The 14,818-nt window shown below is 33.2% G+C and overlaps 3 protein-coding genes across 4 annotated transcripts in view; 2 read left to right on the forward strand and 1 right to left on the reverse strand.

The window, feature by feature from the left end:
- The window catches only part of LOC117779439 (calcium/calmodulin-dependent protein kinase type 1), a 26,633-nt gene extending 26,272 nt beyond the window's left edge, over window positions 1-361 (forward strand). Inside the window, exon 11 of the mRNA XM_034627133.1 lies at window positions 2-361. The gene's annotated coding sequence lies outside the window, so the exon portion shown is untranslated. The remainder of the gene's footprint in view (window position 1) is intronic.
- A 1,143-nt stretch (window positions 362-1,504) lies between these two features.
- Window positions 1,505-10,591, reverse strand: LOC117784617 (transcription initiation factor TFIID subunit 3-like). Its single transcript, XM_034622448.1, is given in 10 exon segments — window positions 1,505-1,659; window positions 1,735-2,236; window positions 2,509-2,703; window positions 2,782-2,959; window positions 3,571-4,233; window positions 6,892-7,988; window positions 8,883-9,108; window positions 9,153-9,346; window positions 9,349-9,450; window positions 10,375-10,591. Coding segments are annotated over 10 exon segments (3,444 nt in total). The 5' UTR covers window positions 10,541-10,591; the 3' UTR covers window positions 1,505-1,538.
- A 396-nt stretch (window positions 10,592-10,987) lies between these two features.
- Window positions 10,988-14,140, forward strand: LOC117792713. Of its 2 annotated transcripts, none has more exons than XM_034633574.1 (4): window positions 10,988-11,249; window positions 12,768-13,388; window positions 13,462-13,668; window positions 13,736-14,140. In XM_034633574.1, the coding sequence occupies exons 2-4, from the start codon at window positions 12,825-12,827 to the stop codon at window positions 13,880-13,882; spliced, it is 918 nt and encodes a 305-aa protein (XP_034489465.1). In that variant the 5' UTR covers window positions 10,988-11,249; window positions 12,768-12,824; the 3' UTR covers window positions 13,883-14,140. The 2 variants fall into 2 exon arrangements, 1 of the variants encoding a protein (XP_034489465.1); XR_004618204.1 differs by lacking the exon at window positions 10,988-11,249 and having other exon boundaries at window positions 12,771-13,388; window positions 13,736-13,996; window positions 14,033-14,140.
- Window positions 14,141-14,818: the final 678 nt, after the last annotated feature.

Genomic DNA, 14,818 nt, shown 5'->3' on the forward strand with positions numbered 1-14,818 from the left:
GCACACACACACACAGATCATAAATATTTCCTCGAATTATTGCTTTTCAATTGTACGCTATAATACTTACTTGTAATGCAATATAAAATTTAATTAATCTCGGTGTATTAATGCCACGTCCATCGACCCTAGATAGTTTAAAAGCAAATTAAGCTGAATTTTACACTCTATTTCCTTTCTATTCGGTCCTAGTAGGGATTTCATATTTTCTGGCTTCATAAATCTATATTTGTCTTAAGTTCTTACATGTACTTATGTTTGGCAATAAGCTACAAATGTATCGTGCCAGGCATCATGAAACATTGCTTTAAAACAAACTTTTCATTGTATTTATTCAAATAAATTGTTTTGTTAGAAAAATTATATCATCTCATTTGTAATGTAATTACGTGGGAATTAAGCCATTTCATTTAATAGTTTCTCCGGGATTTATAAAAAATGTAATGTAATTTTATTATGTATATTGTTATTATGTTAATGCTTTTATTAAAATTAAATTTGCTGTTAATTGCTTGTTATTATTTTTATTATTATTATTATTATAATAATGCAATTGGTATTCAAAATTTATTTTCAATTTATTACAAATATTTTGTTGATAAAATAAACCTGTATACGCCCATCAGCGATTTCCAGAATATGACTGATATATGTACAATGCCGAATCTTTGACTATATCTTTAAGTTCTTTATTAACTTTTCATTGTAAACTTACTAAGAATAAGATGTTGTTTTTTTTTTTTGGTAAAAGTCACGATAAACAAATCTAAAATGTAATTTTTATAAAAAAAAAAAACAATAAGGCCTTCTATATAAATGGATTGGAATTAATTAATTCATCTCAATATTAATTATTTTAGCAACGCACAATAAAAATAGGTTTTGTTAATTAATATGTATTAAATCATTTTATTATATTTTTTTTACCAACCATTGATTTTAAGCTCTTATTATTATTGTATTACTGTGTTTAGTAGATTTTCAGGTATTTATATAATTATATACATCGTTTGAAATCTGGAAATCAACAAAAAATTACACTTTCAGGCAGCACTATTTAAAATTGATGCTTAATATATTCAATGTTCATTTGCCTTGGGAGCGTTTATCAAAAAAGAATATTAACGAACAAAATATCCTATATTTAAATCTCAATATACCTTACCACAATTAATGTGTTACTTATTCAATTTCGTAATATACACAATCTTCTGAAAATAATACTATTATCCAAAGTTGTATATTTTTTACATGGGGTCCAAGCCAAAGTGATGGTGAGGTTAGTGATCTGATCACTTAGGCCCTAAAAGGTAAATTTTGATTCCGAGGATCTGTATACTGTATTTTACAATCATGACGTTCGTTTCCTGGTTGAAAATGAAACTTGTTTAGTTATATACCTCTTCTTGCATCTAAAATGTGCGCTTTATTAGTGGTATATTAATTTTTATTTGTATTGTGCTCAAACTTCAAAAAAAAGATATACAGCTTAATGTCATATATTAATATATATTAATTAATATACATAAATTGTTAAATTATTTCTTTTTGTTGCGTTTCTTTTTCTTTTCGGATCCGTGAACTTTTTTCTTTGTTATACAGACGCGACAAAACCAATCCTCATTATCGTTCGGTGCAACAAGTATGCCCACACATATCCTATAATACATGTATTACATGTTACTCGATCAATATGTAATTCAATTAATTGATATTCAATAGGGGAGAACTTACCAATGGTACCAAGCATCACAGCCATCGCATCCAATCATTGGGGAACCGTCGTCAACTTTACCACATGCTGGGCAAATCCAAATTCGATAGCCCTCGGCATCAACATATGATGATGGTCGATTTGATTCCGCACTTTGGGGCAATACTGAAGATCCTTCTGTTTTCATGGGTGATACTGATTGCTGACTCGGATTGGTTGATGTAGACAAGGACGTCAGTGGCATTTTGGGAATAGGCTGTGATGCCTGCAGCAATTGTTGGGGCAATAAAACTGAACTCGCTGACAGTGTTGCGGAAGCAGACGAAGATGAAGAAGCACCTGTAGCTCCAGCTCCAGCTCCAGCTGCTGTCATCCAGCTGTTTGAAGCTGCACCTGATCCTGATCCTGATCCTCCTGTGGCATGGGCATTCGATAGCAAATTTGGCATTGCCTGTACGATAGAAGGTGCTGAAATCAATGCTGAAACAGATGCAGCCATAGAACCTAGAGTTTGTGTTTCGCCTTAAAGGACAAATTAATAGAAATGTTTACTAAGTATTTAGATTAGGGACGATATCGATATTGTACTTAAGCGTCGACTAAAGCCATTGACAAAAAATTAATAACATATAAAAAATTGAAAAATTGGAGAGTTTAAAGGAAATGTACTGATACAGAAAAGATATTTTAAATAAAAGTTATTGTAAATAATTTTTTTTTCATTTTATATTATTGATCTAAATTAAGTTTTGTCGATTGATTTTAGTAATAATAAATAAGATAAATATCGATACCCATCTCAATATATGTCGAGTTCCTACATTGTTTGGGTTTTGGCGGTCCGGTGACAAGCGGCGAGAATCGAGCCAATTCCGGCGACTGTTCCCTCTTTGTCTGTGTTGGAGTCAAAGCTGTTGCCGTTGTTGTTATTAATGCATCATTATCGCCTCCGATTGGTGAGTTGGGAGGAATGGGAGTTGACTTTCCACCTAACAAGTGTTAGTTTTGGCACCTGGTTGGGTGACAAATCTAATTTGGGAGAGGGTAAATGGTGAGCCAATGCTGCTAATGTTCCCCTGCTGCTGCTGCTCCTGATGTTGTTTCTGATGGAGCTGATGTCTGAAACGTATCTGTAACTGTTACTGCAACGGGACCGAGTCCTGAGCTTGGAGCGATATCTTTAGTATGTTGCACACTGCTCTCGATATTATCTTTCGACAGTTGTGACACATCTGGCGGTACCTGTTAACGAATTTGCGAGATTAAATGATTAATTTACCTAAATAAATCAATTTTATGACAATATGTTACAGTATGTTACTGAAAAATTGGTAATTAGGAACAATTCAAATGGCACTTAATTAAAAATAATTTTAATGCAGCATTTTAGAATTCAAATCGTGTTTAAAAAGACTAAGGACTAAGGTTGGGATTTGACATAATTATGCGAGTTGAAATCTGACAAAAGGAAAATTTGAAAAAAAAAAATGGGTAATATTAGGATAGTTTGAAACTATTATTATTTTCAAACATTTCTTAATAAAAAATTAATTTAAGTGCAGAATCAATTTAAATTTCAAATAGTGTTTAAAAGGCTAACCTCTAAAATTGGTTAAGATTTGACAATGATTTGAGAGTTCAAAGGAAAAATTAAATATTCTTAAATAAAAACAATTTAAATGCAGCATCAATTTATAAGTCAAATAATGTTTAAAAATATATTAATCATTAAAATTGGTTGAGATTTGGCAGTTGACTACTACACAGTTTCTTAATTTTAGATCAGATCAGATCCTCGACCTCAGAGATCAGACAATTTTCAACAATAAATGTATATTAAATTTAAATTGGCTTACCAGTTTATCCTTTTTCTTTTCCTTTTTCTGCTTTTTATCCAGACCTTTGGGTTTATCTATTTTGAGCCAATTCTTTTCATCATGCTTTTCTTTACTCTTTGTTTTGTCCTTTTTGTCTTTTTTCTTTTTGATTTTTCCCTCCTTTAGTTTCTTCGATTTTTTGTGCAGTTTGTGGAGTTTAAGGTCATTTAAAGTTTTCGTTGGTGTTATCGTAATATCATCATAATTAGCTGACCCAACGAAATTCGATAGAAAATTGTGTTCAGCATCTGTCTTGGCAGCCGGAGCCGAGGATTCCGATGTTGCACCTGCCGCCAAACTTGTGACAGGCACTGTTTTTGAGGAGTATGCCAAGCCACTGTCGACACATGATAAGGGTATTAGATCAGCGCCACCGGCCAAGCTAAATTTATCATTTCCCATGAAATTTATATTAAATGATGACGATGTTGCTGGGTGAGATGCTGATGACGATGTATTGCTTTCAAGTTGGTTAATTTTAATCGGTTGCACACCCTTTGTTATCTTTTTCGGCGATGGTGAAGAGTTGTTAGTGATCATCGAATAGGGATGTAAGCTTTCGAATTGTTGCTGCAGGTTCATTGGTTGAATTATGCTTGATTTCTGGTGTTGCAAGATTCCGTCCACCAATTGGTTGTGCTCCTTTTAATTATTCCTACTGTATTGGATTCATCTTCGTTTGAATCATCTGAGACTTCAATTGGATCACCAAGATTTCCAGTACCAGCTGTGGTCTTCGTCTGTTTTACTGTTGTTTTGCTGCTGGTTGATTCCTGACTTTTGCACAACCGATGCATCAACCGATGATAACCCCAATAATCCAACGCCAGCTCCCTGAATGTTGGGCAAATATTTCGATAAGACCGAAGAGTAACTGTTGTCCTTTCCTTGAGTTCACCACTTTCACCAGATCCTTGCTGATCCGTCGACTTGAGCGACTTACTCCTTCCATTTGTAAAGATGTCAATTTCATCGAATCGGCACCAAAGGTGCCACATTGCAATAACTTCGCTCCAAGTGAGATTCGGGCAGAGGTTGCACGGAGAGTCCACTTGATTTATTTTCTATAAATAAATAAAATAAAATAATTAAATTATTTTAAATTTAATTTTTGATTTTTATATTTCAAATTAGAGATAAACAGGTGTGTTCTACAAATATCTAAAAGCGCAAAAGCAACCTAAAAGTCATTGTCGGTGATCCAGTAACCAAGCAAACAACACTTTCAAGCATGGAGTAATAATAAAAAGTGGTACTGAAACCGGAAACGTAACCGAAATAAATTCTTGTTCAAGAAAATTTTGAAGCAGAATCAATTAAGGTAAGTGAAAATCGGTTAAGTGTTGGAAAAGTTATGACAATTTAACATTTTTTTAATAAGGATCAAGGGGAAAGTATGAACAAATGGGCTGTATATGAAAAAAATATATTTTCAAATTTCAAATTTTTAAAAGTGAAAAATACGAAAGAAAAAAAATGGACAGTGGGGAAAGTACCGTTTACTGAATACTGAACCGAAAGGACAAATCCGAAATTATACCTTTTACCGAAATAGTCCCTGCAGTGTAAACGAACAGTTTTTTTACTAGTACAAAACTAGTTGGGGAAGGATGAACAACTGGTTACCTATGTAGTCCAAACCCATGTATTGAAGTCGTCCATTTAACAAAGGCTTGTCCTGGGCCTGCAACTAGTCGTTTCTCAACTAGATTCGGTTGCATGTATTATGGGCCTGAAGTAATTGCTTCTTAACTATATTAACAACTAGTTGCCAAAAGAGATGTGTGACACCTATTCCGTTTGTATCCAAATTTGTATTGGAACCGATATTTGGTTCAGTTTGATTCCTTGCTTTTAATGTCAACAAATTGTTGGGAGTTGACAAAATGTCAAACTTATTAAATTAAATAAATTTTAAAATTGAATATAAATGCAGAAAAAAAATTTTAAATCTATTTTTTAATTAAATAAAGCATATTTTAAATTCTGGAAATTATAAATATATATTTGACAGTCGATTTTTGCGACTTACAAAATATATATAGGAACACTGAAATTCTTCAGATTTGTCGAAAGTACAACTTAAATGACGGTAAAATGATAACCCAACATTTGAATTCTTTTGTCAGGTTTAAAGAGTGGGATCTGCGATTTATTTTGGTATGTTTATTTATTACAATTTTTGGTTTTTAATTTTTTAAGTTTCATTTATAAAATGTTATGATTTTATTAAAATTATTAATGTAAAGGCATTTTTAATACCTTTGTTTAAAATTTAAAATTACCCTAGGTCAACTGTATTTAGTTGACATAAAATAAATTAATAAATAAATATTTATGGTATCGTTCTTACCTGTTTTCCCTGACGATTCAAATGTTGGTCTATATCCAATGGTTGAAGATTGTCCTGGGTTCGGTAAGGATATGAATGGATGAGGCATCATCTTGTTTGGACTTATATGTTTTTTGCCAAAGTTGGCAAGGCTTGTTGGCGAGAAGAGTGCCGATGGTATAAGGCCCGGCCGTGGGGAAAAGGCAATAGAGGAAGTCCTCCCAAGCCACCCATATAACCATGAACACCAACACCAATTATGGGCGGTGATGAATCTGGCATTCGTTTCATACCGATACCAGGCGATTTTGATGATGGTGAGATTTGATTGAAATTTCGATCAGAAGGTCCAGTAGATTCATTAATGAGTGATAGCTTTGTCTGTGAGATCTGAGTCTTATCTGAATCCATAAAAGGAAACTTTTTACTAATGTTCAGATCTAGTGCATTATCTGTAAGTTGATTACCGTCGGGTTCGAATTGATTATATTTGGTTTTAGCCTTTTTTCGTTCTTTCTTTTCCTTGACTCGTTTACATTTCAATTGTTGTTGCTGTGGGGCAACACCACCAGAAATTATCTCATTGTGGGATCCAACATCACCACCACAGATAGCCGCACCAAAGTTCATAGAGCTTGACAATGGATTAAATGGCTCGCCTTTGAGTTGATCGACGTGACTCAAGTTTAACGGTTCTGTAGGCACTGATGGTAAGACGGGAAATGGATGAACAAGTGTTAAATTCGGTGGATATGACGAGACGAGACCTGGATTTATTTTATTAGGTTTGACCTTCTTTGGTGTCATCTCAGTCGATCGGACAGAATTCTTGCCGCCTGGTTTACGACCACGTTTCTTCGGCCTTTGAAGATCAGTTAACATTTGGTTAGCTGACGATTGATTGATTGTTTGATCATTATCTTCAAATGCTGGTGTCATCGATATACTTGATGGCATTTGATTCATTTGTGTACAGATACTGATACATTATCGACGGCATTCAAGGCTGGAGCTGGCGTTATTGTTGTCCCAGATGGTAGGCTTATCAATGGCGAAGCATTTCCAAACAAATTTGTCGCAATATTCAGTTGTCCCATTGGTGATGGGACCTTAGACGTCGACGTCGGCGTTGTCGTCGTTGTTGCCTTTGGCTTTGACAGTTTTTTGAAAATATTCAATTTATTGCGGTCCGGTTCGCTGGCTAGTTTGATCTCGTCCAAGAAGGACTCATTTGGCGTTGCCTTTACATCTGGCGAGAATTTCTCTTTCTTTTCGATAATCGTTGATGGAACAAGAGACGGACTGCCAAATGTATAATTATTAGCTACTCCAACTAATGGAGTCGCAACGGGAACTGCAACTGGTTGAAGGACATTTGTCATTGAACCAATGGGAGCCAATGGAATGGTTTGAGTGAGACCAAATGCAGCAAATCCTTCAGCACCAGTGGACTTGGTCATCGTTTGCAACTGACTCTGCTGTTGCTGCTGTTGTTTTTGACTCTTTAGTTGCTTTTGTCGCTGCTTTGTTTGCTTTTTAATCAGTTTCTCGAGTTGCGCCCGCTCCGTTGACTTGTCCGGCAATGACGACAACATTCCGCGATTTAGATTCTTCATGGATTTCTTAAGATTCAACATGTTGTTGCTTCCCTTACTGCTGCCGTCGCTATCTGCCTGATTTTTTGACATTTTTTGGAACATTCTCAGTGCTTTGCGGTGTGCTTTCTCTTGAGCTTTACTAGCATTCAGATCCGTGCTATGTTCACTTTGAAATCCACCAATTAAATGCTTCTTTTTACTCTTCTTTGTAGGTTTACTTTGGCTAGGGAGTGTCCCAACTGGACTACTTGCTTCCAAAACATTATTCATCTCATTCTTAAAACTTGAGGTGGATATTTCATTAAATGAACGTTGCTCGCTTGTCCGTGTCTTGGTCTCCAAAGACAAAGATACTCTTGTTGCTGCATTTGGTGAGTCCACTAAGAACGCTTCAGTGGGCAATGGGATCTCGGGTTCCATTGCAGGTGGCGGTGATGCAGGCGGTGCATCGAGTCCTTTCCATTTTTCTGCGAATATTTATTTTCATTTATTACAGCTCAAGAAATGATTAAATCAAATATGTTGCTTAAATCGGTACTTCAAACGAGTTCGGAATATTTTAAGGAATTAAAAAACAAAGAAAACAAAACTAAGAATTATATTTTAGAAAACCAAGATAGGAAAAAAAGAAAAGGAATCTTAAATTAGGAAATCGAGCAAAGAAATATATAAATTTTGGTATTTCTTTATATTTATCATCCCAATATTTTATTTAAATATTTATTTCCTAACAGAAATGAGAATTTTGATTTCCGAATTTAATGTTTTCTACTTTTGTTTCCCAATTTTACTATCAAATTTTCGTATAATTTTTGTACATAATATTTAATTTAATTATTTATATCAAGGCTGCAAACCGGTTTTGAAACCGTAAACCGGTTGGTTGGGTTTTAAGTAGCCTGAACCGGATCATAAACCGAACCCTTGAAATTATTTACTTTGTGAACCTGAACCTAAACCGAACCGCTTTCTAAAATAAGGTTCGGTTCGTACAAAACTAATTACATAAATTATATGGTTTTCTAATATTACGCATTTATTTGAGACTTTAGATTGAATAAAGTCATATTTAAATATTCAAATAAATTTAAATTATCATCAAAATTTGATTTCTTTTAAAAAAAATTTATTTAGTTTTAAATGTATAAAATTGAACCAAGGTTCGAACCCAAACCTTGGGTTCAGGGGTAAATAAACCAATTCGCAAACCGAACCAATGTCTTGCTCTATGGTTCGAACCGCCGAACCGAACCTTTAAAATTTTTTTGGAGGTTTGCAGCCTTAATTTATATATTTATTATTTGTAATACACGTATTTTTCGAAATTCGTATGGGGAATTGCTTAAATCAATCATGATAACTATTGTTTGCAACTACAGTTTCAAGAATCGCTACCAATAATATCTGGTACGAAAGCTTCAGGCAGTTTTCCTCTATAGCCGGCGAGATGAATCCTCCAGTTGTCATGACAACGCTACTGATTTCCCGTACCGCATGTCCATCGGGATCGGCGACGTGATCTCTGGACGTTGTGCTCAATGACAAGGGTTTTATGCTGTCGCCGTAATCGGTCATTACATCTTCACTCTTATGACCATAAGTATTATGAGCAGCCTCAAGCCAGATGGAACCTGATCGTTGCTCAGATCCGATTGGTTAGCGCCTCTGGCAGTCGAGTTGGCCGCATCCGTGTCTGTGGGTAGAATTGGTGGCAGGTATTCGAAGATGTGAACTGGTCGCGTTAGAGTTTCGGCACTGCCGGGTTTAAGGAAATTCAAATTCGAGTTTCTCTTCACTGGATATTCGGGAACTTCTCTGACGAAGGAACTGGCTCAACATTTCCAATATAGTTGAGTAATTCGTGGACATCCGTGCTTAGATTCTTCAGGCTCAGCTGAACATCCTTTAGATTGGGCTCAACGCGATTTGCTGTTTGTGGTAATATCAGATACAAACATACAGTTAGTCAAGCAATTGTTTTGACAAGCTAAAATTAATGCAACTTTATTCGATTAATATGTAATTTGTCCGCATTAACTGACTGAGCATTGTACAGGCCAAAACGACCAACACTACTTCGTACTGGTGTTTAAATGTTGCCGTAACTTTAAACTGATCCTGGTGGTCGAAGCCTGTGGCTTTTAGGCATCTGCAACTTCTGCGTCATCATCATCTTCCTAGGGTGGCGTCTTAGGTATCGTCATCATCATCTTCCCATGAGGAAATGAAAAATGTAGGCCGTAAGCAAAACTTTTTAAAAAAGTCGCGCGAATACGTTGTGACTCCGCAAGAAGTCTAACAACACACTTTTACTGAGTCTAAGAAACTCTCTCGCACTAACATCACAACCTGTGCACGACATTTTATCAAAATTAAAGCTTTCTGCACGATTCCGTTATATATAGTGTTGGAAAACGGCTATAAATCGGGCGCGTCAAAATTGGGTAACTTACCCAAATTCGCTTACAAAATTAGTATTGGTAAACGGACCAAGTAGTGACAAATTGCACAATACAACCATGCAAAATATAATTTTGTATAAAAATTTAAAAGATTTTAAAAAATAAACCAAGTGAGTCCCCAATCTAATTTTTACTGATAAATTCGACTGTAGCCGGACCTTACCGCGAGCGATGCTAGCAGGGAGCGGAGCCCCCTTGATTAAATGTGCATTTTATAATTGACAAAAAACTGACATCGTTGACTGTAAATATCGGAAAGTCAAACCAAAACTGTAGACATGTATAAAGTAAGAACATATGTAAATATTATACATATGTATATGTGAACATGATGTACATTTGTAAATAACAACACACATGTACGTATGTATATATAAATATAAGTATTTACCGTGTTCGGCTTGACTGTGAAGATCGCGAGCCAATTCCTGTATAAACCTCAGCAAAATGTCTTCTAGCAATTCCAAAGGCGCACTTTGAGTATTGCTATATCCAATAGTTTGAGCTATTTGAGCTATAACAACGCGTAATATTTCCGAAGAATATATTTCAGCCATTATTGACGACTTTGAAGTTTTAATTGCATATGTTTTCTTTTACATTTGTGGCTATTTCTGAGACTGAACAACAATGTATCGAAAATCGCACTATCGCTGCTAGCACAATCTATCGATAGTTGTCAATGCTAACGACCATCGATACATTTTGCATTTGCTTTAGCCAAATAGAGAAAAGAAAAATATTTTGGAAAATTAATGTTAGTAAGTTGTGTATTTTAATATATATTTAACATATCAATAAACAACAATAAAAAATAATGTCAGAAGAAACTTTAACGATAATTGAAGTGCAACTATTTTAGTTCAGCTTGCTGAGCAAGTGAATTTGTTTATTTTAATGCAGCATTCATTTAAACTTGTTCGGAACGAATGTACGAATGTTCTTGGTTCATTTACTCATTTTAATAAACCGTTCATTTGAACTTATTCAGAGCGAATGTACAAATGTTCCCGGCATAAAATGTTCGAAGTTGGAGGCCACAACAATTGTCAATTGTAAACATAGCTATATTACGTGCATTGTTTATTTAGTTTCAGTTTATCGGAGAACGTCTCATCTTTGTTGTCTTTCTCTTAGTATGCGTCTCACATTTGGCTATGCTACTTAATAAAGCAAATTGAAAAAAATGCTTATCAACAAAAGTAACTGATAAGTATTTATTACTACAGACATACAAATTGAATTAAAGATACTAAAAATAAATATGTAAGTTGCACGGCTTTTGCAAAACATATTATGAGTGAAAGTATAATATTTACGAGTGAAGTCATGACTCCAAATACACAATGTGATTCTGTAATAAGGTTTGTACTAATTGTATTTTAGACTAAATTGTTATACACGTAATTGTTATATGTTTATGTACAGTATGTTAAGTAATTGGTTTGACAAGGAAAACAATTCAAATAGTTTAGACAAATTATTATACGCGTATTTATGTACAATATATTAAGTAATTGATTGACAAGGAACACAATTCTAACAGAGTTAATTTTCTGCTAGTCTTTTTTTTACTTGTATAGAAAGTGAGTAAAATAGCACAAAATCGTGCTTATATTTTTGGCATTTCAAATCCATGGATATTTTTCTTTGTCAAAAGAATTACTTGACATACTGTGTTCATCTTTCATAACAACGGGTTAAAACCAAAACTTTCCCATCGAGCAGTTGATCTAATAAAACACCTTTAAATACTTATTCATATTTAATTTACTTCGAGATGTTAAAATGCAATGTAGCAAACAGTATCTAAATACAGTCTGTCAAGTAATTTTCTGGACAAAGAATATTCTTAATATTGATTTTTTATTTTTTATTTTTAATGTTAAGTCCAATTTAATATACATTTTTCTTCAGTTACTGTAATGTAATTAAAAAATAAACAATTTCTCAATGTTTTCTTTTAATAATGAACTGTGTGCATTATTTTCTTTAATTCAGTATCGAGTAGACCAAAAACGATCTCCATATAAAAAAAAACGGCAGAAAAAAATAGCAGAAATTGTTGGTCTACTTTATTCTAATATTCTAAATATGAATATACTTTTTGGTTTTGCGCTTCTTCTTATTATTAGGTGTACATTGCTAATTTGGAGTTCAACTTGAATATAAAAAATAATAAAAAATTAGCAGCTTACACCCACGCGAGTACCTGCTAATAGATTCAAATAAAACTGTAAGGCTTAACAAATTATTTATATGAACACACAGACATATACATATGTATATGTTTATTGCATTGTTTTGTATCTTTGATGAAGTTTTATTTTGTTTATCATTTAAACATTTTATTCAAGACTCCCACATGAAGACTAGACAAGATGTAAATATGAAATTTTTTCTGTATTTAAAATTTTGTACTCTCGTTTCTGGAACACCCAAGTATATTCTTTTATTATTCATAACAAAAAAAAATTGTTGGACAGTCATTTTGTTTGGAGCTTTGTTTTCTTTAAATGTGAAATTTCGATTAGTTCATTTGGAAACACTATTTTTAAGATATTCTAAAAGTGAAGCTTTTCGGAAAAATGCTGCTAAATTTGTATCCTTCTAATTTTGCCACAGTTTTTGTTTTATATGTAGTTGAACTGGATTTTTCCTGTCCTGAGTATTTTTAGTTTTATCAAAAAAAACTTTCAATACTTTAATTGCAATCATTTAAAAGCTAATTTTGTTTATTAACTGCATTTGTTTATAAACTCAACTTATAATGTACTTTTTCAGATCCTAACTACTTGCACGATTTTCGAATTTTATTTTTTTTTAATTAAACAATTACGGATGGAAATAATAATGGAGAAATTAAAAGGAAATCGTCACTCCTGCGGAAGCTATTTTGTTGATCACTGTAACTGTGAACTCGTTCCTGGCAAAGTGGATAATTTGAAATTGAATGAGCTAAATGCTTTGTGTCCACAATACTTGCATTCAAATAAAATCACAAAAGGGAATATTTATTCACAAAATTCTCAAGATTCTCATTGCTCTAAATCAGATGGAAATTGCGATAAATTCCAACGATATGCTCTCAAGACGCCAACTACAACTCGAAGAGAGTTAAGATCTTTCTCGCATCCTGCTATCAATTTTATTTTTACTCGTGCAAATCGGCAGGGAACTGAAGCCGAAAGAAACACATTGTACCATCGGGTACCGAATCAATTACATACCAAAATTGACCTTGATCAGTCGATAAAGGAATCGAATGTTCAAAGAGGAAGCATTGATAAAGCTGAACAATTTTTATCAGAGAGTGGAATTTTGGGACCCACTAATTTTAGTACTTCACGTGATTTGATTAGGAAAACATCGAGAATTCATCTTGATTTGAGTTTGAAAAGTAAAGTAAGTGTAACACCTTTTTTCATCATTATATTTGGATAAATATTTAATTTAATTTTTTGATTTATATCTTTAGATACGTAAAACATCTTTATGCCTACTATCAAGGACTTTTGGAGAAATGTGCCCACCAAGTACATCACCTACACCTAAAATAACTTTTGAAGATTCAAATGAGTTAATAATAAGAAATATCCAAAGGCAAGTTAATAGCATAAAAGGAATAATCGAAACTGGCGAGACAAAAATTATAATGCTGCGTGCTGAAGTCAACAAAATAAAAGTAAGCATTATTATTTGTATATTTTGTAGAAGAATAATTATTGTTTTTTTTAACTTCTTTTTTGAAGAGAGTGCTGCAGAAATTGATGTACGCAAATTTGCAAAACAAAATGAAATTGCCTTTGGAGAATCCCAATCTGTGTGTCTTTTGCCAAGAAGAACCCGGATATTCGCAAGCCTTGCTACACATTCAACCACATACATCGATAATATAGGTTTTATTGAGGGTATTATCAATATGATGACTGTACAGTGTACACTTTGGTCCAAAATTAAAAAATACGACACATGTCAAGACTAAAGCTACATTTTTCCATAATATTTTGTTGATTAAATAGTCTTTTCATCTTTCTTAGATCACGAAGAATTTTAAGAGCTAGAGCTCTCAGATTTGGTGACAATTGAAATGGAAAATAAATTAAAAATAAATCTTGCAGTCAAGTAGTCTCAATAAAGTTTGCGTTGAGATTCCATTGAAGAGTTTTATTGCCATAGAATTTCACTGGTGACAGATAACAATTGGAGAACAAGTAGCTACATTTGTGGGTAAAATTAACTTTACTCTTTATTAAGGTTTTATTTCTTCTAATTATAATTTGCAATATTCGAATATTTACAATAACCCATATGTGGTTATTTCATTTAAATTGTATTGAAGTCTATCGATAAGAACCTACATTTGAAATGAAATCTTCCGTTAACTTATTTTCCAGAGAAAAACCATTTTTATTATTTGTATTTAAATATACTAGTCTCTTACGTATTCGTACCACAGTATTTATTTAAATATTATCATTTTTAAGTTGATAACGTTGGGATGAATGCAACATTTATTCATTGAATACTTTTTGATTACGAATACGAATAAGAGTGCATTGCTAATCCAGTTTATTCACACTAATGTTATAAATTATATAATTAAATTATTGACACAAGTTACATAAGTGGTTTTGGGGTAACTCCAATATTCGAATTAAAGGTTTTGTAGAAAGCGAATCTTGAAATGGAAATGAAATGAAACGATTGATAACAGGTCATGTCATATGAAGCTTTGTATCACTTTTAAAATTAACTAACTATAACTTTGTATTGCTGGTGTTTTGTGTGGATTTTATAAATATACAATAATTTATAATATCTATGCAGTAGAT

Source organism: Drosophila innubila, chromosome 4, assembly GCF_004354385.1.
Source record: "Drosophila innubila isolate TH190305 chromosome 4, UK_Dinn_1.0, whole genome shotgun sequence".
Classification (NCBI taxonomy): domain Eukaryota; kingdom Metazoa; phylum Arthropoda; class Insecta; order Diptera; family Drosophilidae; genus Drosophila; species Drosophila innubila.

Bases quoted from the DNA above. Each gene is read 5' to 3' on its own strand.
- LOC117792713 (XM_034633574.1), top strand. From the start codon at position 12,825: ATGGAAATAATAATGGAGAAATTAAAAGGAAATCGTCACTCCTGCGGA. The intron at 13,389-13,461 runs GTAAGTGTAACA...TTATATCTTTAG, and splicing joins ATTTGAGTTTGAAAAGTAAA to ATACGTAAAACATCTTTATG. The intron at 13,669-13,735 runs GTAAGCATTATT...TCTTTTTTGAAG, and splicing joins CTGAAGTCAACAAAATAAAA to AGAGTGCTGCAGAAATTGAT.